This window comes from Macaca fascicularis, chromosome 2 (assembly GCF_037993035.2).
Source record: "Macaca fascicularis isolate 582-1 chromosome 2, T2T-MFA8v1.1".
Classification (NCBI taxonomy): Eukaryota; Metazoa; Chordata; class Mammalia; order Primates; family Cercopithecidae; genus Macaca; species Macaca fascicularis.
In genome coordinates this window covers 114305795-114330435 of record NC_088376.1, presented here as the reverse complement: position 1 = coordinate 114330435, position 24641 = coordinate 114305795, and the positions used below count along the sequence as shown (strand labels likewise).

General features: G+C 40.3%; 1 protein-coding gene across 17 annotated transcripts in view; it reads right to left on the bottom strand.

Annotated features, from left to right (window-relative positions):
* Nucleotides 1-24641, bottom strand: part of DOCK3 (dedicator of cytokinesis 3) — a 687722-nt gene that overhangs the window by 69312 nt on the left and 593769 nt on the right. For all 17 annotated transcript variants that reach the window (XM_005547251.5, XM_005547256.5, XM_005547252.5 and 14 more), the window contains exons 28-32: nucleotides 5579-5673; nucleotides 3838-3913; nucleotides 3339-3439; nucleotides 3015-3073; nucleotides 776-924 (exon numbers count right to left, since the gene is read on the bottom strand). In XM_005547251.5, the coding sequence (XP_005547308.1) occupies nucleotides 776-924; nucleotides 3015-3073; nucleotides 3339-3439; nucleotides 3838-3913; nucleotides 5579-5673 (480 nt within the window). The remainder of the gene's footprint in view (nucleotides 1-775; nucleotides 925-3014; nucleotides 3074-3338; nucleotides 3440-3837; nucleotides 3914-5578; nucleotides 5674-24641) is intronic.

Here is a 24641-nt window from a genome sequence, read left to right as displayed (position 1 = left end):
TAGTGGGGAACTGGTACAATTCCCAAGCCAATACAGAAAATTCCCCTAGAGGTGTCCTGGGAGCTTCTGCTTGAAGATCATCTGCTAAGAGAGAAAATCTCTATCTCCCAAAGCAGGCCTGCTTACAGTGGACAGTTTTTGTTGTTAGCAAGTTATTTATTTTATTAGCTAAAATTGGCTTCCTCACCAATAGCCCCTATTGGTCCTGGTACTATGCCCTAGAACTACAGATATAAAGGCAGGGGCCATGTCATCCACCTTAGTGATGGCAAAAGAACTACACAGGAGGACAGCCTGAAGCCACTCAGTTGAAAACCAAGGGGCCTGTATCTCCTGGACCAACCTCTCTGTGCAGTAGTCTGTAAAATGCTGGGCTACCCTGAGCCATGAGAACTCAACTGGTCTGGGCTACTGCCCTAGAAATGCCTGGACTATACAGTGAAAATCCTCTGTAAAGGAATGACATCACACACTCCCAGGGCCCTATCCTGAATGAAACTGGGAGGCTACAGTCTCAATCATTCTCTCCTTGATCAGAAAGTTATAGTGATGTTCATTCTTTGCTGGCCTCATTATTTTCTGGCCTCTAACTTCATGAAGAAAATCCACAAATCAATTATGGCTAGCAAGTAAGGGAAAACCCTTGAACAGGATTCAAATTAGCCAAGCTACAGCCCATTCCCACTAGAATCATGGCTTGGTCATCTAGGCCACCTGCCTAAGCAGAAGGGATCCATTCCAGAGAATACCCTGAACACTGTGCCAGGTTTCTTACCTGTTTGAAGTTGCCATTTTTTCTCTGCTCCCAGTCCATCATGTCATGAAAGATAGGAATCATGATATTCCGTACTTCTGGCTGTGGGACCAGTGTCACACCCAGAAAAGGACCAATCATTCCCGGAATAAAGTGGATCTTATGTTCACCTGAAAAACAAAACCCAAATTAGTTTATGCCTGCTTTGCTCCTTTCATGGAAGATTCCCAAATGGGGCCACAACACATGCTATAATCTATATTGGAAGCTTCCAAGAGCAAAGCAAGCTCTCCCCTATGGTTTTTTGTGATACTCCCCCTCAACTTTTTAGAGTTTATGGATAAAGTTGGCCTAGCCCAGTTAAAGTAAATGTGCAACAGTCACAAAACTGCTTTTCCAAAGAACTTCCTGACAGGTCCCACAAACTACCTGAAAATCTCTCTGAGATGAAGGAACAGAGTTTGCTAATCTAGACAGAACAGGTTTCTGAGTAACCTATGAGTGTCAGATGGTCTATTCACAGTGTTTATTGGAAAAGCCTATATATTTCTGCTTAAATACAATGCACTCCCCTTGGAGTTTCTAGCTGTAGCCCAGAGACATTTAAGTGATGAGGATATCCAGTCCCTGGTCTAGCCACCAGAGGCCTAATAAGTCCATGGACCCTTACACCGCCTATGTTCATCTATGCCAAAGAAGTCCTCCTCCTGAGCTAGCAGGAGCCTCCTGTACAGCCCTACCCTAAAAGGCTGGCTTAGAGATTCTCTCTTTACCCATCCTGAACTTTGTGTTCATATTGCATATCTGATGGTACCATTACACCTACTTGGCTCAGCTCAACCCTCAACTTCCTTAATGAAGCATTTCCATAGTAAGTGCGTGATGTGGGTTTCCCTCTCACTGGCCTGCCATCTAGGGTATGTTACCAGAAGCCAGAGACAGTCCTGTGGATGGTGGGATAGGATTTTTCTCTTCCTTGCAATGGTAAAATGGAGTGAACCATTTTTTAGAGCTCTGCTCTCAGTCCTTCAGAGACTAAGGAGGAGATAAACTGTGGGTCTGTGCAATAAATGCTACAACCAAGTAAAACCATTTCTTGGGGACCAGAGAATGTCATTTCCACCAAAAGCAATGAGGCAGTAAAGGCTTTATCAGGCAAATATGGCATTAAAAAAATTTCCATTTTGAAAACCTGTCTAAGAAGCAAATGTTTAGCCCTGAAGCTGGTTCAGCATATTCCAATTTTGGTACATGGCACAGTAGCCAGTCTCTTGCATTCCTGGGAATTTCAGAGTCAACTTTGGGTTAAAATCCATTTCCAAACTGTGCTGGATACAGGGAACCAGAGTGCTGGAAAGTCATGCTTGGGGAAATGCATCCCCACTCATGAATAGAAGGCCCTCCCACTGGCAGAAATACCTCACATCTTGCTTGCTGCCTCTAGGTTTGTGGTGGGGATGGTTAACAGAGGACTGGAGATTTTATGACTATCATTCCTATAGCTTCAGAGCCATGAGCTCAGCTGAAAGCAAACTTTACTTGAAATAATAATAGTTATCTAGCATCTTGACAGGCCACTCAGATCTCTACAATATCACAGGATGGCCCACTCAGTCACCAGGGCAACCCAGAAATTCTACCAAAAACACTGATCTGACAAATTTAGATTCAAAGCAGTGGCTATTTTCAAAGCTTTCAAAGCAGAAGCTGTGCAAAGAAGGAAAGCCAAAGCTGATCTCACTCAGAGGTTGCAGTTCTCTTCTCATATATTACTCCATGCAATTGGTGTCAAGTATCTGATCTGGATGCATGAATACCAGAGATCCAAGAAATGTTTCAATCTTTATTAAAATCAATGGCCACCTCTGCTCATGTACTGGGTATCTCCGATCTAAGCTTTTGAGCCTGCAACATCCAGATTGGGAAGTGAAGAGTATGGAGGATCTTACAGGCATGGGTTCTCAAATTGGAAAAAAACTACTACAGCCCTCCTCTTCTTTTTCTTTCTTTTGACTTTAGTTCCTAAAAAGGGGGATTTTGCACATATATTACTAAGGTCTTATTTCTCAGCCAAACTCTCCTTGCCAAGGGCTTTATGCACATGTGCTACACCATCCATCTGAGGTGTTATGTGAAAGATATGTAAGGATCTCTTGGGTCTGAATTAACATTCATAAAGCCTGGGAGATGTTATTAGTCTTGCTACTTTCTATTTGGCTATGCAATATATAGAAGGGAAGAATAGAGATAAAAAACATACCCAAATTCTGCCACATGCTGAACAGTTCATAAGCCATCATTACACGCATGTCCCCATACCTAAGAATAGTAACACAGGAGCCAACCGTTAGTGGGAGAAGGTTCAGGAAGATAGGGCTGCAAACCCATGAGGCTAGTACTTCAGTACTGTTTGTTTCTAATGCTTCCCAATGCGCTAAGCCATTGGGCTCTCGACTGAACTCCCACACCTGGCCCCTGGGAAACCACCCAGCTGAGAACCTGTGAACCTCTGAAGGAACTCTCATGGAAACATAGCCCTATTTGGCCAAGTGGTAATGAGATGAATATAAGACGTTTATCTTACTTATCTAGAATCTTCTTCCTTTTGACTGAGGTGATAATTTCTAGCTGAAGGCTTGGCTGATTTATGAATAGAACTGCCAGGCTAAAATAAGAATTCCACACCTAGAGAGACAGAGAAAGAGAAAACGTGACAGTCTAAGAACTCAATCTTGTAGGGAGAGTTACTAAATACATACATGTAGCATAGAACCCATTTTATAATCTTAAGATCCTCATTTTTTTTCCCTTTTAAATATCTTTGTGAACAGGAATTTGTTCTTCTTCTTTCCCCTCTTGACTCCTTCTGAAGCCAATTGTGTTGATTCTGGACTAGAAAGCATACTCATGGAAGTCTGGCTACCAACACTTTCAACAGGCGTACCCCAGGTCATATTCTAATCATCATCAGGCTTAGAAGCTGTTTGATACTATGAATCTATTAATAAAGCAAAAACAAGTGAGCTTGGTTTTGGCTTTCTAAGGTTATTGCAATAATACTGATGGATTTCAGGAGTGCCTACCTTAAAGTCAAAGTCAGTCTCTGTGAAATTCTTGTGCAGTGCAGAGGACAGGTACTGGACAGTAGTGACTATAATACTGCAGTAGGGAAACAAGGCATTGGCAGAATTAAAAGACTAACAATGGCATCTGATGGCTTGGCATCAGCTGTCTATAGCCTGTGTGCAAGCTTCTTGGGTACAACTTGTTCCCATGTAAGATGTGACTATAAAGGAAAGAGAAAATGGTACAAACTCTATAGAAAAAACTCTACAGAAAACCAGTCTTGGATAAACGCCCCACAGTTGGCAGGACAGCACGGGACGTCACTGGGTTCTAGACCTAGTTCTGCCATTACCTGGCCTTCATACTTCTCTCTGGGTCTCATTTTCCCTACCTATAAAAGGTGGTAGGAGTTCGATGGTTCTTTAAAGTTTCTCTCAGTTCAGAGTAGTTCTAGTATTTTGGGGACCTCTGGGTAATCAATAGATATTATGATCACTTTCTAGGACTTAGAACATAATTTTATTATTATACTGGATAACAGGGGTTTATATAGGTAATAAATCTTTGCTTTAATCATGTACTATTATTTTCATCTATGTGTCATTTGAATTCAGCTCTTTTGATCTAGCTTGAGTAATCACTCTCAATCTTAGCCTGGGCACGCAGAAGGGACAATGGGAGGCTGTCCTGCTGGAACAAGAGAGTGAAATGGAGAGGAAGTCTAGTGGTACAGTAGGTTTCATTTTCATTACATAGGGCCTTGGCTACCTGACAAAGAGACTTATGTCTAACAGTGGCCACCTCTGCTTAGATGCAGAAGAACATGACAAAAACAGTGCATTAGAAACACTAGCCCACCACTAGAGGGGGTGAAAAATTTAAAGGGTCACAGCTTTGAAAGAAAAAACTGCTCTTGCAGGACAGGCTGGGGAGCCTGAAGTGCTCTGAATGGAGTTAAGAGATAGAAACAAGAAGGATTCAAATGGAAAAGTCACTATGTGAGGAAGTATCTGTGCAACTTTGTTTATAACCATCCTTCCATTCTTTATAAAACATTTGCATTTTGGAAAAAGTTACAGTGCGCTATAAAAGGTGTAAAGTGGAAAGACCATGCTAGTATCTTGTTAATATATCTAACAAATACTTTAATTATATTTTACATGTCAATATAAAAGGCAGATCAGTGGGAGGAGGCAATGGGCTAGAGTGTGTAGGCCAAGTAGCCTTCTTCTGAATAGAGAGAGACCAGATGAGCCAGCCCCTTACCACATGCATCATTTGTCTGGTTTGCCAGGAGGAAGCACAGGCTAGAAATATAAATGAGGCAGTCAGGTTAGGGTTATCTTTAGAGTAAATTCTATGTCAGTAATCAGAAGTGGTCAGAGCCTTGCAGCCAGGTCTCAGGTGGGTAACTGGCACTGTCTATGGTAGACAACACAATTTAAATCGAGAAGGTGGCTTGGGACAATGCCTAAACCTACAGGGCAGCAGAGGCCAATGAGACACTAAGCAGGCCTTCCTCAAGGAAGAACCCTTCTCAGGATATTATATTTCACATCCTGAAAACTTCCTTCTCTATCCTTACTGTGCCATCATCTGCCAAGCACAAAAACGTTTTTCTCATTTGCCCTCTCCTCTCTTTTCCCATGGTCCTGCCCTTCATTTGTCTTGCTCATGTGCTCCCTCTCTGAAACACACATACTCTTCTTAGTCTGAGAACAGCTCAGTAATGCTGACACAGATCCCTTCCATACTCACTTGCTTGTGAGCAGTCTCATTACCATCCAGTCCCGAGGGAACACACTCATCTTCATCAGGTTCCGGAACACACAAAAAATCTTCAGCAGAAATTCCTGACAGCAGAGGAAAGCTGATGTGAGATACCACCACTACAATATGCATCTCCTCAATAGGCCACTCCTGGCCACTAGATCATGAGAATGGGTGGGACCAATGAGTTACGTATGGTTCTCTCTGTGAGTTGTTTCTTAGATGGCTACATGAGAGTGAGTTCTGGGTACTCTCACAGGCCAGATGGGAGCAGACCCAAACTGGGCAGAACAGAGGTAGCTCTATTCCCACAATGCCCAAAGCAGCTCTATACCCACTCTATACCCACAAAGCCCAAAGCATGGGACAGACTAAGGTCTAGCCAAACTGGTGTCCGACTGAATCCATGGGCTTCATTTTCTGGGGCATGGCCCCCGAGCGTTAGATTATAAGAACATGCTTTTTTGGATATTAAGAACACAATGATGGGAGAGGCATTTTAGGAATGGCAGATCTCTGAAAATCTGCTTGTCCATGAAAGCAATGGGGTGGCTAACACTGGTTAACCAAAGGCTTGTGACAATCCAAGAAATGTTTATTCAATGATAATGGATGAATAATAACAATGAGCTTTGTTGAATTTTTAACTTGCACTATTCCCATCCCCTCCTACCTCCACAGTAGCCTTAAAAACAAGCTGCTGTAGAATCATGAAAGTCATGAAACACCAGCAGCCTAGCAGCCATTAGAAGGGAGAGAATGGTTTTGGAACTCCTACAAAAAGTTCCGACCCACAGAATTGTTATTATTTGATCTGTTTGGCAGCTTCTTGGAAAAACTCCATTCATAGGGCTTGTCTTAATTTAACCTGACTCAGAGCTTACTCAAGTGAGGAAAACTCTATACCCAAGGCATTTATTGGAGCAAAACAAAAAACAAAAAAACGTATAATTTAACATCCCAGCTGCATGAAGCAGCCATGTCATTTGAGGCAAACAAGAGAACGACTAAAAAAAAAATTATATAAGGAAAATCTGAGGAATGAAATATCTGTAGGGGGCCTTGAAAAGCTCTGACATATTCCTGGGAATCTAGAAGGCCACACATGTATACAGGGCTGTGCAAATTCCTAGAGAAGGCCTGAGAAGGCCTAATCTCTCACCAGTGCTGACCTTGAGGCTCTGGGTAAGCAGGAAGTGAAGGCTATGGCTGAACTGAAAAGTGCTGGAGCAATGACAGTGAGCCTCAACACATACATATAAAAACCCCCTTAAAATGTGGAGAGTTATTGATTTAAGGCATTTAAGAATATCTCTGTTCAGTTATTAGCTGATCATTAACTAACTGCATGGAGACTTTAGTGACTGCATATAATTAAAAAATACAGATATTAAAGAATGGGTCCAAGAATGGTGGCTCACACCTGTAATCCCAGTGCTTTGGGAGGCTGAGGCAAGAGGATCACTTGAGGCCAGGAGTTTGAGACCAGTTTGGGAAACATAGCAAGATCCCTGTCTTCACAAAAAATTAAAAAATTAGCTGCATGTGGTGGTGCATGTCTGTAGTCCAAGCTACTCAGGAGGTTGAGGTAGGAGGATTTCTCGAGCCCAGGCAAGGTTGTAGTGAGCTATGATCACATCAGTACGCTATGGCCTGAGCAATACAGCAAGACCCTGTCTAAAAGAACCCCAAAAAGCAATGAGTCCAATAATATTACTAAAAAAAGAAACAAGCATCGTCAACAACATAAAACAATAAAAAGCAACAATAACAAACCCTGGGGATGTGGGGAAGGGATCTGATTTTCAGAGTTGCCAAATTATTTAAAATGTCATTTTCAGCAAAATATCATAAGATATAAAAAAACAGGAAAGTATGGCCCATACACAGGCAAAAAGAAGTTAATAAAAACTTTTCCTGAGGTAGCTCAAATATTGGACTTGCTTGGAAAATACTTTAAACAAAGAACTGAAGGAAATCACACTTAAAGAATTAAAGGAAAGTGTAAGAACAATGACTCACCAAATAAGAGGATACCAACAAAAAGGGTAGAAATTACTTAAAGTACACCAAATATAAATTCTAGGACTGAAGAATACAATAACTGAAATGAAAAATTCACTAAAGGGGCTCAGCAGCGGATCTGAGCTAGCAGAAGGATTAGCAAATTTGAAGCCGAGTTAACTGAGATTACCTCAAGTAAGAAAAACAAAAAGAAAAAAGAATGAAGACAAATGAACAGAGCCTCAGATATCTGTGGGGCATCATTAAGGGTATAAACATACACATAGTGGTAGTGCCAGAAGGAAAAGAGAAAGAGAAATGGGAAGAAATAATGGGGAAAAACTTTCCAAAATTGATGAAAAAGTCTTCACACAGCCAAGAAGCTCAACAAACTCTACATGGGATAAAATCAAAGAGATTCACATATAGTCACATTAGAATCAAAAGTGTCAAAAGCCAAAAATAAAGAGAATCTTGAAAGCAACAAGAGAAAAACAAATAACCCTCAATAATATTAACAGGTGACACCATCAGATATAATGGAGGCCAGAAGGCAGACAGCAGAAATATTCAAAGTCTGAAATGAAAGACCATCAACAAAGAATCCTATAGCCAGCGAAACTACCATTCAAAACTAAAGAAACTGCAAAGCACAGTGGCTTATGTCTGTAATCCTAGCACTTTGAGAGGCTGAGACAGGAGGACTGCTTGAGCCCAGGAACTTGATACTAGCCTGAGCAACAAAGCGAGACTCCATCTCTACAACAATAAATTAAAAAAAGAGAAAAAAAAAACTAGCTGGTGATGTGCACATGTAGTCCCAACGACTTGGGAGGCGGAGGTGGGAGAATCCCTTGAGCCTGGGAAGACTGAGGTGGCAGTGAGCTATGATTGTGCCACAGCACCCCAGCCTGTGTGACAGAGCAAGACCCTGTCTCAAAAAAAAAAAAAAAAAAAGACGAAATCAAGGCAGCCATCACTGCAGCTGCCTGCTGTCTAAGACAACTGAGCTCCTGAGGGAGAGGGGAGGCCGTCATCACTATGGCTGCCTGCTGCCTAAGACAAATGAGCTCCCCAGGAGAGGGGCAGCAGGCATCACTATGGCTGCCTGCTACCTTATCAGTACCATGTGCTAACCGATTGTGCCACTGGAGCCACTGCCTGCTACCTAAGATGACTGACTCCCTAGGGGAGGGGCAGCAGCCATCACTGTAGCTCCAGTCTGCGGTTTTCCCCTGCTGGTGTGGGGAGACTGGATGGTTTGGACCCAAACTGCCACACTGGCTGTGGCAGACTGTGGCCAGACTGCCACTTTAGGTCGGACCCTGAACCATTCTTCTTCATTGGGTGGGGCCTCCCCGCAGGAATTTCAGCAACTCCAGCCAGGGGTTTAGGGACAGAACTTTGATCTCCCTGGGACTGAGGGGTGGCCATGGTCTCCGTGGATCAGCAGACTTAGTCTTTCCCCCGCTAGCTCTGAGGAATCCAGGCAGCCCAGACAAGTGGGACTCCCCCGCAGCACAGCACACCCCCTCTGCCAAGGGGCAGCCAGAGTGCTTCATTAGGTGGGTCCCAGATCCCATGCCCCCTGACTGGGTGAGACCCTCCAATAAGGGCTGCCAGACACCTTATACAGGAGCATTCCCACTGGCATCAGGTCAGTGCCTCTCAGGGACAGAGATCTCAGAGGAAGAAGCAGGCAGCTATCTTTGCTGTTCTGCAGTCTCCTCAGGTGACACCTCTGGGTGTGGGAGAGACCCAGGTGAACAGGGTCTGGAGTGAACCCTCAGCAAACCACAGCAGCCCTACAAAAAGGGGTCTGATTATTGAAACAAAAACAAACAGAAAGCAACAACAACAGCATCAACAAAAAAGTCCCCACAAAAACCCCACCCAAAGATCAGCAGCCTCAAAGATTGAAGCTAGACAAACTCATGAAGATGAGAAAGAATCAGTGAAAAAACACTGAAAACTCAAAAAGGCAGAGTGCCTCTTCTCCAAATGATTGCAATACCTGGGCAGAGGCTGAGATGAATGATTTGACAGAAGTAGGCTTCAGAAGGTGGGTAATAACAAACTTCACTGAGCTAAAACAGCATGTTCTAACTCAGTGCAAAGAAGCTAAAAACCATGATAAAACATTACAGGAGCTGTTAACCAGGATAGCCAGTTTAGAGAGGAACATAAATTACCTCATGGAGCTGAAAATACAACATGAGAACTTCATAGTGTAAACACAAGTATCAATAACTGAATAGATCAAGCAGAGAAAAGAATTTCAGAGCTTGAAGACTATCTTGCTGAAATAAGGCAGACAAGATTAGAGAAAAAAAAAATGAAAAGGAATAAACAAAACCTACAAGATTATGTAAAAAGACTGAACCTATGACTGATGGGGGTACCTGAAAGAGACAGGGAGGACAGAACCAAGTTGAAAAACATACTTCAGGATATCACCCAGGAGAACTTCCCCAACCTAACAAGACAGGCCAACATTCAAATTCAGGAAATCCAGAGAACCTCAGTAAGATACTCCATGAGAAGATCAACCCCAAGACACATCATCATCAGATTCTCCAAGGCCGAAATGAAGGAAAAAATGTTAAGGGCAGCCAGAGAGAAAGGCCAGGTTACCTACAAAGGGAACCCCATCAGACTAACAGCAGACCTTTCAGCAGAAACCCTATAAGCCAGAAGAGATTGGGGGCCAATATTCAACATTCTTAAAGAAAAGAATTTTCAGCCCAGAATTTCGTATCTGGCCAAACTAAGCTTCGTAAGTGAAGGAGAAATAAAATCATTTTCAGACAACCAAATGAGGAGGGAATTTGTCACCACCAGGCCTGCCTTGCAAGAACTCCTGAATGAAGCACTAAATATGGAAGGAAAACCATTACAAGTCACTGCAAAAAAAAGTACAAAGGCCAATGACACTATGAAGCAACTACATCAACAAGTGTGCAAAATAATCAGCTAGCATCATGATAACAGAATCAAATTCACACATAACAATATTAACTGTAAATGTAAATAGGCTAAATGCCCCCAATTAAAAGACACAGAATGGCAAACTGTATAAAGAGTCAAGACCCATTGGTGTGCTGTATTCAAGAGACCCATCTCATGTGCAAAGACATACATAGGCTCAAAATAAAAGAATGGAGGAAAACTTACCAAGCAAATGGAAAGCAGAAAAAAGCAGGGATTGCAATCCTAGTTTCTGACAAAACAGACTTTAAACCAACAAAGATAAAAAAAGATAAAGAAGGGCATCACACAATGGTAAAGGGATCAATGCAACAAGAAGGGCTATCGTAAATATATATGCATCCAATACAGAAGCACCTAGATTGATAAAACAAGTTGTTAAAGACCTATAAAGAGACTTAGACTCCCACACACAATAACAGTGGGAGACTTTAACACTCCACTGTCAATATTAGAAAGATCACTGAGACAACGCCGGGCGCGGTGGCTCACGCCTGTAATCCCAGCACTTTGGGAGGCCGAGATGGGCCGATCACGAGGTCAGGAGATTGAGACTATCCTGACTAACACAGTGAAACCCCGTCTCTACTAAAAAATACAAAAAACTAGCCGAGCGAGGTGGCGGGCGCCTGTAGTCCCAGCTACTCGGGAGGCTGAGGCTGGAGAATGGCGTAAACCCGGGAGGCGGAGCTTGCAGTGAGCCGAGATCCGGCCACTGTACTCCAGCCTGGGTGACAGAGCAAGACTCCGTCTCAAAAAAAAAAAAAAAAGAAAAGAAAAAAGAAAGATCACTGAGACAGAAAATTAACAAGGATATTCAGGATTTGAACGCAGCTCTGGATCTGATAGGTATCTACAGAAGTCTCCACCCCAAAACAACAGAATATACATTCTTCTCGGCACTACATGGCACTTACTCTAAAATCAATCACATAATTGGAAGTAAAACACTTCTCAGTGAATGCAAAAGAAATGAAATGATAACAAACAGGATCTCAGAACACAGTGCTATCAAATTAGAACTCAAGATTAAGAAACTCACTCAAAATCACACATCTACATGGAAATTGAACAACCTGCTCCTGAATGACTCCTGGGTAAATAATGAAAGTAAGGCAGAAATCAGGTTATTTAAAACCAAAATCAAGAAGTTATTTGAAACCAATGGGAACAAAGAGATAATGTACCAGAATCTCTGGGATGCAGCTAAAAAAGTTTAAAGAGGGAAATTTATAGTACTAAATGCCCACATCACAAGCTAGAAAGATCTCAAATAAATCTTTCTAATATCACAACTAAAGAACTAGAGAACCAAGAGCAAACAAACCAAAAGCTAGCAGAAGACAAGAAGTAACCAAGATGAGAGCAGAACTAAAGGAGAGAGTGACATGAAAAAGCCTTCAAAAAAATCAATGAATCCAGGAGCTGGCTTTTTGAAAAAATTAGTAACATAAATGGACTGCTAGTTAGATTAATAAAGAAGAAAAGAGAGAAGAATCAAATAGACACAATAAAAATGATAAAGGGGATATCACCACTATTCCTACAGAAATACAAACAACTATCAGAGAATACTATAAACACCTTTAGGCATGTAAATTAGAAAATCTAGAAGAAATGGATAAATTCCTTGACATGTACAGCCTCCCAAGACTAAACCAGGAAGAAGTTGAATCCCTGAACACACCAACAACAAGCTCTGAAATTGAGGCAGTAATGAATAGCCTACTAACCAAAAAAGCCCAGGACCAGATGGATTCACAGCTGAATTCTACTAGAGGTACAAAGAGGAGCTGGTACCATTTCTTCTGAAATTATTCCAAACAATTGAAAAGGATGGACTGCTCCCTAACTCATTTTATGAGGCCAGCATCATCCTGATACCAAAACCTGGTAGAGATACAATAAGAAAAAGAAAACGTCAGGCCAATATTCATGATGAACATTGGTGCAAAAGTCCTCCATAGAATATTGGCAAACCGAATCCAGCAGCACATCAAATAGCTTATCTACCATGATCAAGTTGGCTTCATCCCTGGGATGTAAGGCTGGTTCAACATATGCAAATCAATAAAGGTAATTCAGCACATAAACAGAGCAAAAGATAAAAACATGATTATCTCAATAGATGCAGAAAAGACCTTTGATAAAATTCAACATCCTTTCATGATAAAAACTCTCAATCAACTAGGTGTTGATGGAACATATCTCAAAATAATAAGTGGCATTTATGACAAACCCACAGCCAATATCATACTGAATGGGCAAAAGCTGGAAGCATTCCCCTTAAAAACCGGCATAAGACAAGGATGCCCTCTCTCACCACTCCTATTCAACACAGTACTGGAAGTTCTGGCCAGGGAAGTCAGGAAAGAGAAAGAAATAAAGGGTATTCAAATAAGAAGTGAAGAAGTCAAACTGTCTCTCTTTGCAGATAACATGATCCTATATCTAGAAAACCCCATTGCCTCAGTCTAAAAGCTTATTAAGCTGATAAGCAACTTCAGCAAAGTCTCAGGATACAAAATCAATGTGCAAAAATCACAAGCATTCATATACACCCAAGGAGAGAGCCAAATCATGAATGAATTCCCATTCACAACTTCTACAAAGAGAATAAAATACCTAGGAATACAGCTAACAAGAGAAGTGAAGGACTTCTTCAAGAAGAACTACAAACCACTGCTCAGGAAATCAGAGAGGACACAAACAAATGGAAAAACATTCCATGGTCATGGATAGGAAGAATCAATATTGTGAAAACGGCCACACTGCCCAAAGTAATTTATAGATTCAATGCTATTACCATTAAACTACCATTGACATTCTTCACAGAATTAGAAAAAACTACTTTAAAATTAATATGGAACCAAAAAAGAGCCCATATAGCCAAGACAATCCTAAGCAAAGAGAACAAAACTGTAGACATCACACTACCTGACTTCAAATTATATTACAAGGCTACAGTAACCAAAACTACACGGTAGTGGTACCAAAACAGACACATAGACCAATGGAACAGAATAGAGATCTCAGAAATAAGACTGCATACCTACAACCATATGATTGTCAACAAACTTGACAAAAACAAGCAACAGGGAAAGGATTCCCTATTTAATAAATGGTGCTGGGAATACTGGCTAGCCATATGCAGAAAATTAAAGCTGGACGCCTTCCTTACACTTTATATAGAAATTAACTGAAGATGGATCAAAGACTTAAATGTCAAACCCAAAACTATAAAAACTCCAGAAGAAAATCTAGGCAATACTATTCAGGACATAGGCACCAGCAAAGATTTTATGATAAAAACTTCAAAAGCAATTTCATCAAAAGCAAAAACTGACAAATGGGATCTAATTAAACTAAAGAGTTTCTTCAGAGCAAAAGAAACTAACATCAGAGTAAACAGACAACCTATAGAATGGGAGAAAATTTCTGCAATCTATCCATCTGACAAAGGTCTAATATCCAGAATCTACAAATAACTTAAACAAACTTAAAGAAAAAAACAACCCCATTAAAAAGTGGGCAAAGGAGATGAACAGACACTTCTCAAAAGAAGACATTTATGCGGCCCATAAACATGAAAAAAAGCTCAACATCACTGATCATTACAGAAATGCAAATGAAAACCACAATGATATAGCATCTCATGCCAGTCAGAATGACAATTATTTAAAAAGCCAAGAAACAACAGATGCTGGTGAGGCTGTGGAGAAATGGGAATGCTTTTACACTGTTGGTGGGAATGTAAATTAGTTCAACCATTGTGGAAGACAGTGTGGCGATTCCTCAAAGACCTAGAAGCAGAAATACCATTTGGCCCAGCAACCCTATTACTGGGTATGTACCCAAAGGATTATAAATCATTCTATTACAAAGATACATGCATGTGTATGTTCACTGCAGTACTGTTCACAATAGCAAAGACATGGAATCAACCTAAATGCTCATCAATGATAGACTGGATAAAGAAAATGGGTTACATATACACCCTGGAATACTATGCAGCCATAAAAAGGAATGAAATCATGTCCTTTGCAGGGACATGGATAGAGCTGGAAGCCATTATCCTCAGCAAACTAACACAGGAACAGAAAACCAAATACTGTTATGTTGTAACTTATAAGTGGGAGCTGAACAATGAGATCATATGGACACAGGGAGGAAAACAACACAGACTGGAGCTTTTTGGGGAGTGAGGTGGAGGGAGGGAGAGCATTAGGAAAAATAGCTAATGCATGCTGGGCTTAATACCTAGGTAATGGGTTGATAGGTGCAGGAAACCACCATGGCACACATTTACCTATGTAACAAACATGCACATCCTGCATATATACCCTAGAACTTAAAATCAAAATTAAAATAAAAAAAAATGGTTTTTTGAAAAGATCAACAAGATGCACAAACTTTTAGTTGCATTGACCAAGAAAGAAAAAGAGAACTCAAATTAGTAAAATTAGGAACAAAAGAAGTAACATCATTACCAACGTTATAAAATCAGAAAGGATTACATGGTTCTACTATGAACAAATGCATGCCAACATTATATAACCTAGATGAAACTGACAAATTCTTAGGAAGTTACAAGCCACCAAAGTTCATTCATGAAGAAACAGAAAATCTGAGTACACCTATTCACAAGTGAAAGATCAAATAATTAAAAACGTTTTCACAAAGAAAATTCTAGGACAAGATGGTTTCACTACTAAAATCTATGAAATGTTTAAATAATTAATACCAGTATTTGTCTTCTTCATTATATCTACTTTTTTTTTTTTTTTTTTTTTTTTTGAGACGGAGTCTCGCTCTGCCGCCCAGGCTGGAGTGCAGTGGCCGGATCTCAGCTCACTGCAAGCTCCGCCTCCCGGGTTCACGCCATTCTCCTGCCTCAGCCTCCCGAGTAGTTGGGACTACAGGCGCCCGCCACCGCGCCCGGCTAGTTTTTTGTATTTTTTAGTGGAGACGGGGTTTCACTGTGTTAGCCAGGATGGTCTCGATCTCCTGACCTCGTGATCCGCCCGTCTCGGCCTCCCAAAGTGCTGGGATTACAGGCTTGAGCCACCGCGCCCGGCCTTTTTTTTTTTTTTTTGAGATGGGGTCTTACTCTGTTGCCCAGGCTGGAATGCAATGGCACAATCATAGTTCACTGTAGCATCGACTCCTGAACTCAAGGGATCCTCCTGCCTCAGTCTCTTGACTAAAGAAAGTCTCAACAAATTTAGCTGGGACTAAACTGGGACTACAGGCATGCACCACTACACTCACCTAACTAAAAAAAAGAATTTTTTTTTTTTTTTGGTAAAGACAGGGTCTTGCTCTATTGCCCAGGCTTGTCTCCGACTCCTGACTTAATGCCTCATGACTTGACTTCCCAAAGTGCTAGATTACAGGTATGAGCCACCATGCCTGACCTGTTATATCTACTCTCAGTGTGAAGTGCTATCTTGCGGATTTAATTTGCATTTCCTTAATGAGTAATAACGTGGAGTATCTATTCTTGTGCGTACTGGCTATGTGTCTGTCTTCTCTGGGGAAATGTCTATTCAAATCCTTTGCCCATTCTTAAACTGGGTTTTTATCTTTGAGTAGTAGGTGTCTTTCTGAATACATTCTAGACCACAAGGTGTTTACTAGATGTATGTTTTGCAAATATTTTTTCCCATTCTGTGGGTTATCTTGATGGTAGCCTTTGAAGCACAAAAATTTTTAACTTTGATGAAATCTAACCCTATTTATAAATTTTGTTTGCACTTTGGTGTTACATCTATGAAACCACGACTTAACACAACAAGATATACTACTATGTTTTCTTCCAACAGTTTCATAGTTTTAGCTCTTACATTTAGGTCTAAAATCCATTCCAAGTTAATTAATTTTGTATGTAGTATAAGGTAGAGGTGCAATATCATTCTCTTACATGTGGACTTTTTTTTTTTTTGAGACAGAGTCTTGCTCTATCTCCCAGGCTGGAATGCAGTAGCATGATCTCGCCTCACTGCAACCTCTGCCTCCTGGAGTCAAGCGATTCTCATGCCTCAGCCTGCTGAGTAGCTGGGATTACAGGTGCCTGCCACCATGCCTGGCTAATTTTTAAAGTTTTAGTAAAGACGGGGTTTCCCCATGTTGGCCAGAGTGGTCTTGAACTCCTGACCTCAGGTGATCTGCCTGCCTTGGCCTCCCAAAGTGCTGGGATTACAGGCGTGAGCCACTGCACCTGGCCCTACATGTGGATATTAAGTTGTCCCAGAACCATTTGTTGAAAAGACACTTCTTTCCTTACAGAATTACTTTGGCATTATTATAAAAAATCAATTTACTTTGGGAGGTCAAGGCGGGCAGATCACGAGGTCAGGAGATCAAGACCTTCCGGGCTAACACGGTGAAAGCTCGTCTCTACTAAAAATATAAAAACATAGGTGGCCGGGGGCAGTGGCTCACGCCTGTAATCCCAGCACTTTGGGAGGCCGAGGCGAGTGGATCACGAGGTCAGGAGATGAAGATCATCCTGGTTAACAAGGTGAAATCCCATCTCTACTAAAAATATAAAAAATTAGCCAGTTATGGTGGCGGGTGCCTGTAGTCCCAGGTACTCGGGAGGCTGGGGCAGGAGAATGGCGTCAACCCAGGAGGCGGAGCTTGCAGTAAGCCGAGATAGCACCACTGCACTTCAGCTTGGGTGACAGAGTGAGACTCCGTCTCAAAAAAAAAAAAAAAAAAATCAATTTAAATAAGAGTTTATTTTTGGACTCTTCAGTTTTGTTCATCTATGTATCTATCTTTATGTCAGTACAAATCTTGATTACTGTTACTTTGCAGTAAGTTTTGAAAATGGGAAGTGTGAATCTTTCAATTTTGTTCTTTTTCCAGATTGTTTTGGCTGAGTCCCCAATATTTCCACATGAATTGAAGGCTCAGACTGCCAATCTCTGCAAAAATAAAGCTGGAACTTCTTTTTTATTCATTTTGATGATATTGTAACTGGAATTTTAATCTTAATTTCATTTTTTGGATCATTTATTGCTAGTGTATAGAACTATAGAGTTTTGGATATTGATCTTATGTCCTGAAATCTTGAACTTGTTTGTAACTTTTGATAATTTTCTTGTAGATGCCTTAGAATTTTCTGTACATAAAATCAAGTTAGCTTGAGCAACATAGTGAGACTCCATCTCTTAAAAAAATTTAAAAAGTTAGCCAGGCATAGTTGTGAGTGCCTGTAGTTCCAGCTACTTGGGAGGCTGAGGCAGGAGGATCACTTGAGCCCAGGAATTTGAGGCTGCAGTCAGCTATGATCATGCCACTGTACTCTAGCCTGGATGACAGAATGAGACCTCGCCTTCTAGAAAAAAGAATCAGGTCATCTGTGAATAGAGATAGTTTCACTTCTTCCTTTCTAACCTGAAGGGTTACTCCCCACCCCACAATGCCTTATTGCCCCAGCTAGACTCTCCAGTATAATAAATAAAAATGGCTAGAGCACACATCTTGCCCTTGTTCCTGATCTTAGGGGAAATAAATTAATCTTTTGTTACGAAGTATGATGTTAGGTGTGTGCTTTTCGTAGATGCCCTTTATAAGGCTGAAGAAGTTTGCCTCTATTTTTAGTTTGTTCAGTTATTACAAAATATCAAAATTGTTGGCACTTTTTTTAGTGCTTTTTCTACATTTGCTCTGGTTTGGATATGTCCCCTCCAAACCTCATGTTGAAATCTCATCCCCAATGTTGGAGATAGAACATAATGGGAGGTGTTTGGGCCATGGGGTGGATCCATCAAGAATAGATAAATGCCTTCCCTTGGGGGAAACGTGAGCTCTCACTCTATGAGTTCCCATGACAGCTAGTTGTTAAAGAGAGCCTGGCACCTTCCCCCTCTTTCTTGCTTTCTCTCTCACCATGATATCTCTGCACATACTGGCTCCCCTTCACCTTCTGCCATGAGTGGAAGCAGCCTGAGGCCTTCACCAGAGATCCAGTCTTAAACTTTTTCAGACATTAGAATTGTAAGCCAAACAAACCCATTTTCTTTATCAACTAATCAGCCTCAGGTATTCCTTTATAGAAACACAAAACGGACTAAGACAACACTCACTGAGACGATCATGTGGTTTTTGTCCTTTATACCATTTAAGGGTGTATTACACTGATTTTCTTATTAAAAATTTTATTTTAATTGACAAATAATAATTGTATATAATTATTAAACACAATCTGATGCATCAATACATGTATACATTGTGGAATGAACAAATCAGGTTAATTAGCATATCTATCACCTCAGATATTTATCGTTTTTTGTGGTAAGAACACTGAAAATACTCTTTTAGCTATTTTGAAACACACAGTTCCATTATTAACTATTGTTGTCATGCTGTGCAACAGAACACCTGAACTGAAACTTTGCACCCATTGACCAACGTCTCCCCTTTCTCTGTCTACTGCCCCCACCCCCAGCCTCTGGTAACCATCACTCTACTACCTACTTTTTGAGTTCAATTTTTATTTATTTATTTTTTTTGAGATAGAGTCTTGCTCTTTCACCCAGGCTGGAGTGCAGTGGCGCGATCTTGGCTGACTGCAAGCTCCACCTCCCAGGTTCATGCCATTCTCCTGCCTCAGCCTCCCGGAGTAGCTGGGACTACAGGCACCTGCCACCACGCCTGGCTAATTTTTTTGTATTTTTAGTAGAGATGGGGTTTCACTGTGTTAGCCAGGATGGTCTTGGTCTCCTGACCTCTTGATTCGCCTGCCTAGGCCTCCCAAAGTGCTGGGATTACAGGCGTGAGCTACCACGCCCAGCCTCAAGTTCAATTTTTTTACATTCTACACATAAGTGAGATCACATGATTATTTGTCTGTGCCTGGTTTACTTCACTTAACATAATGTCCTCCAGGTTCATCCATGTTGCTGGAAATGACAAAATTTCCTACTTCTTTTAAGGCTGAATAGTATTCCCTGTGTATATATACCACATGTTAAAAATCTACTCATCTGCTGATAGACACTTAGGTTTTTTCCATGTCTCTGCTATTGTGAATAACGTTACAATGAACATGGAAGTGTACATATCTCTTTGACATACTGATTTTAATTCCTTTGGGTATATACCCAGAAGTGGAATTGTTGGATTATATGGTAATTCTATTTTTAGTTTTTTTGAGAAAACTTCATATTGTTTTCTAAAATGGCTGTATTTACAATATCACTAACAGTGTACAAGAGTTCCTTTTTCTCCACATCCTCACCAACACTTATCTTTCATCTTTTTGATTATAGCTTATCAAACAAATGTGACATGATATCTCACTGTGGTTTTGTGTTTTCTGATGATTAGAAATGTGGAGCATTTTGTCATATATCTGATGTCTTCTTTGAAGAAATATCTACTCAAGTCCTTTGCCCATTTTAAAAATAGGGTTATTTGTAGTCTTGTTATTGAGTAGCTTGAGGTTCCTTGTGTATTTTGGATATTAGTCCCTTATCTGACATGTAATTTGCAAATATTTTCTCCCAACCTGTAGGTTTTCTCTTCATTCTATTGTTTTCTTTACTGTGAAGAAGCTTTTTAGTTTGATGCAATCCTATTTTCTGTTTTTATTTTCATTGCCAGTGCTTTAGGGATCATATCCAAGAAAGCCCTGCCTAGATCAACGTCATGTGTTTTCTAGTAGCTTTATCATTTCAGGTCTTCAATCCATTTTCAGCTGATTCTTGTACAGGGAGGTGAGGTAAAGGTCTACTTTCATTCTTCTATATGTGGTTTATCCAGTTTTCCTAACATCACTTATTGATGAGACTCTCCTTTCTTCATTGTGTGTTCTTGCCATCTTGGTCAAAAATCAATTAATGGTAGATGTGTGAGTTTATTTCTGGGTTCACTATCCTATTCTGTTGGTCAATGTGTCTGTTTTTGTGCCAGTATCATGGTGTTTTGATCGCTATAGTTTTGTAATATGCTTTGAAATATGGTAGTGTGATGCCTCCAGTTTTGTTCTTTTTATTCAAGGTTGCTTTGGCTATTTTGGGGCCTTTTTTGATTCCATACACATTTTAGGATTTTTAAAAAATTTCTGTGAGGAATGACATTGGAATTTTGATGGAGATTGCACTGAATCTGTAGATTGCTTTAGGGAGTATAAACATCTTGACAATATTAATCCTTCTAATCCATAAACATGAGATATCTGTCAATTTATTTGCATAATCTTTAATTTTCTTAATCAATATTTTATAGTTTTCAGTAAACATGTAGATCTTTAATTTCCTTGGTTAAATGTACCCCTAAAACTTGGTCAACATGGTAAAACCCCATCTCTACCAAAAAATACAAAAAAAATTAGCTGGGCGTGGTGGCATGCACCTGTAATCTCAGCTACTCAGCAGGCTGAGGTGGGAGAATCCCTAGAACCTGGGAGGTGGAGGTTGCACTGAGCCAAGATTGTGCCACTGCACTCCCATCTGGGAGACAGAGGGAGGCCCTGTCTAAAAAAAAAAATTTTGACCGGGCGCGGTGGCTCAAGCCTGTAATCCCAGCACTTTGGGAGGCCGAGATGGGCGGATCACGAGGTCAGGAGATCGAGACCATCCTGGCTAACACGGTGAAACCCCGTCTCTACTAAAAATACAAAAAAAACTAGCTGGGCGAGGTGGCGGGCGCCTGTAGTCCCAGCTACTCGGGAGGCTGAGGCAGGAGAATGGCGTAAAAACCCAGGAGGCGGAGCTTGCAGTGAGCTGAGATCCGGCCACTGCACTCCAGCCCGGGCAACACAGCGAGACTCCATCTCAAAAAAAAAAAAAAAAAAAAAAAAAATTTTTTTTTAACTCCTAAGTATTTTGTTTTTTAAAAATACCATTGTAAATGGGACAGTTTTTGTAACTTCTTCTTTAACTTTTATTTTTGTAGAGAGGAGGTCTGACTATGTTGCCCAGGCTGGTCTCAAACTCCTAGGCTCAAGCGATCCTCCCATCTCAGCCTCCCAAAGTGCTGGTATTACAAGTGTGAGCCACCACAACTGGCTTGTTTTCATAATTTCTTTTTTAGACAGTTTGTTGTTATTGTATAGAAACACAACTAATTAGGTGTTGTCTCCTGCAACTTTACTGAATCTGTTTTCCAGTTCTAACAGGTTTTTTTGTAGTCATTGAAATTTTCTACATATACGACCATGTCAATGGCAAACAGAGATAATTTTACTCCATCATTTCCAATTTGGATGCCTTTTCTTTCTTTCTCTTGCCTAACTGCTCTGGCTAGGACTTCTAGTATTGTGTTGAACAGTAGTCAGAGTGGGCATCCTTGTCTTGTTCCTGATCTTTAAAAAAAATGCTTTCAGTTTTTCACTGTTGAGTGTGAAGTCAACTATATGGGTTTATCATATATGATATTTATTGTTTTGAAGAACATTCTTTCTATACGTAATTTGTTGGGAATTTTAAAATCATGAAATGAAGAATTCTTTATATGCTTTGCCTGCATTTATTGAGATGATCATTTTTTTTTCTCCTTCATTCTGTTAATATGGTAAATCACATTAATTGATTTGTGTATGTTGAACCAACCTTGTATTCCAGCGATAAATCCCACTTGATCATGGTGAATAATCCTTTTAACGTACTGTTGAATACAGTTTGCTAGTCCTTTGTTGAAGACTTTTGCATCTATATTAATCCATGTTACTGACTTACAGCTTCCTTTTCTTGTAGTGTCATTGTCTGGCTTTAGTATCAGGGTAATGCTAGCCCCATGAAATGAGCTTGGAAATATTCCCTCCTCTTCAATTTTTTAGAAAAGTTAGCGAAGGATTATTATTAGTTTGTCTTTAAATGTCTGGCAGAATTCAACTGTGAAGCCATCTAGTCCTGGGCTTTTCTTTGATGGGAGACTCTTAATTACTGATTCAAGCTCTTTACTAGCTATTAGTCTGTTCAGATTTCCAATCTCTTCATGATTAAGTCTTAGTAGATATATGTTTCTAGGAATTTATCATTTTCTCCTAGGTTGTCCAATCTGTTGGGATATAATTATTTGTAGCAGTCTCTTATGATCCTTTATATTTCTGTGTTGTCAGTTGTAATGTCTTCTCTCTTCTTCTACTCTAGCTAAAAGTGTCAATTTTGTTTTTTCAGAAAATAAACTTAAGTTTAGTTGATTTTTCTTTTTTTTTTTTTTTTTAGTCTCCATTTCATTTACTTCTACTCTGATCTTTCTTATTTCTTTCCTTCTGTTAACTTTGGGGTTAGTTTTTTCTTATTTTACTAGTTCCTTGAGGTGTGACACTGGGTTGAGATCTTGCTTCTTATTTGATGTAGGGATTTATCGCTATAAACTTTCCTCCCAGAGCTGCTTTTGCTGCATTCTGTAAGATTTGATATGTTTCCATTTTTATCTCTAGATATTTATTATTTTTGTTATTTTTATTTATTTTTTGAGATGGAGTTTCACTCTTGTTGCCCAGGCTGGAGTACAGTGGCGCGATCTTGGCTCACTGCAACCTCCGCCTCCCGGGTTCGAGAAATTCTCTGCCTCAGCCTCCCAAGTACCTGGGATTGCAGGTGCCCGCCGCCATGCCTGGCTAATTTTTGTATTTTTAGTAGAGACAGGGTTTCACATCTTGGCCAGCCTGGTCTTGAACTCCTGACCTTGTGATCCACCTGCCTTGGCCTCCCACAGTGCTGGGATTACAGGCATGAGCCACTGCACCCAGCCCATTGTCTCTTTTTATAATTTTTGACCTAAAGTCAACTTTGTCTGAAATAGTATAGCTACCCCTGCTCTTTTTGTTTCCATTTGCATGAAATGTCTTTTTTCATCCCTTCACCTTCAGTGTATGAATGTCCTTTAAGGTTAAGTGAGGCTATTGTAGGCAGCATATAGTTGGGTCTTTAAAAAAAATCCATTCAGGAACTCTACATCTTTTGATTGGAGAATTTAATTGATTTACATTCAAAGTAATTACCGATAGGCAAGGACTTATTTACTAGTGCTGTTTTAATTGTTTTCTGGTTGTTTGTAGATCCTTTGTTCTTTTCTTCCTGTATTGCTTTCTTCCTTTGTGGCTGGATGGCTGTCTAGTGGTATGTTTTGATGCTTTTATCTGCTGCATATTCATTACAGGCTTTTGCTTAGTGGTTGCTCAGTAGCTTACATAAAACATCTTATACTTACAACTTGCTACTTTAGGCTGATAACAACTTTGATTGTATAAAGAAACTCTATACTTTAATTCCCCTCCTCCTACCCTCCACCTTCAAATAGGCCCTAGTGTCTGTTGTTCCCTTCTTTGTGTCCATGTATAGCTCCCACTTATAAGTGAGAACATGCAGCATTTGGTTTTCTGTTCCTGCATTAGTTTTCTTAAGATAATGGCCTCTAGCTCCATCCGTGTTGCTGCAAAAGACATAATCTCATTCTTTTTTATGGCTGTGTAGAATTCCATGGTATATACGTTCTTTTTAAAAATAACCTAGAGCTGTTTCTCTATTTTGTCACTCCTGTCCTAAGTCATTTGTACTCAAGTCTCTCATCTGTCTTCCCCCAGGCTATTCCCTTTCCTCTCTTTACTTCCTCCGCCCATTTAAATACACACACATGCGCACACATGCGTGTGCACACACACACACACCCTCCTGGGCTAGGCTGTTTCAGCTTAGGAAATAAAAAATAAAATCTGTTGGCTTATGAGTAGCCTTTACCTGTAGTCAGAGAGGCACACTGCTATCAAGGAAGTCAGTCTTTCATGCTCTCAGTTTCTTTCTTCAGGACCATTTCCTCTGGTCCTTTTCTTTCAAATTCATTTTCAGGAAAACTAGACCATTAGTCATTTACTCCCTCATTCTAAGTGAGTTTTTGTCACTTGTTACTTTGAGTAAAAGGTATTTAAAAGTCTTTATGTTAATTTTTTTCTTTCTTTTATTTTAGGTTCAGGGGTACATGTATAGGTTTGTTATACAGATAAATTGAGCATCATGGAGGTTTGGTGTCCAGATTATTATATTGCCCCAACAATAAGCATAGTACCTGATAGGTAGTTTTTTTTATCCTCACCCTCCTCCCA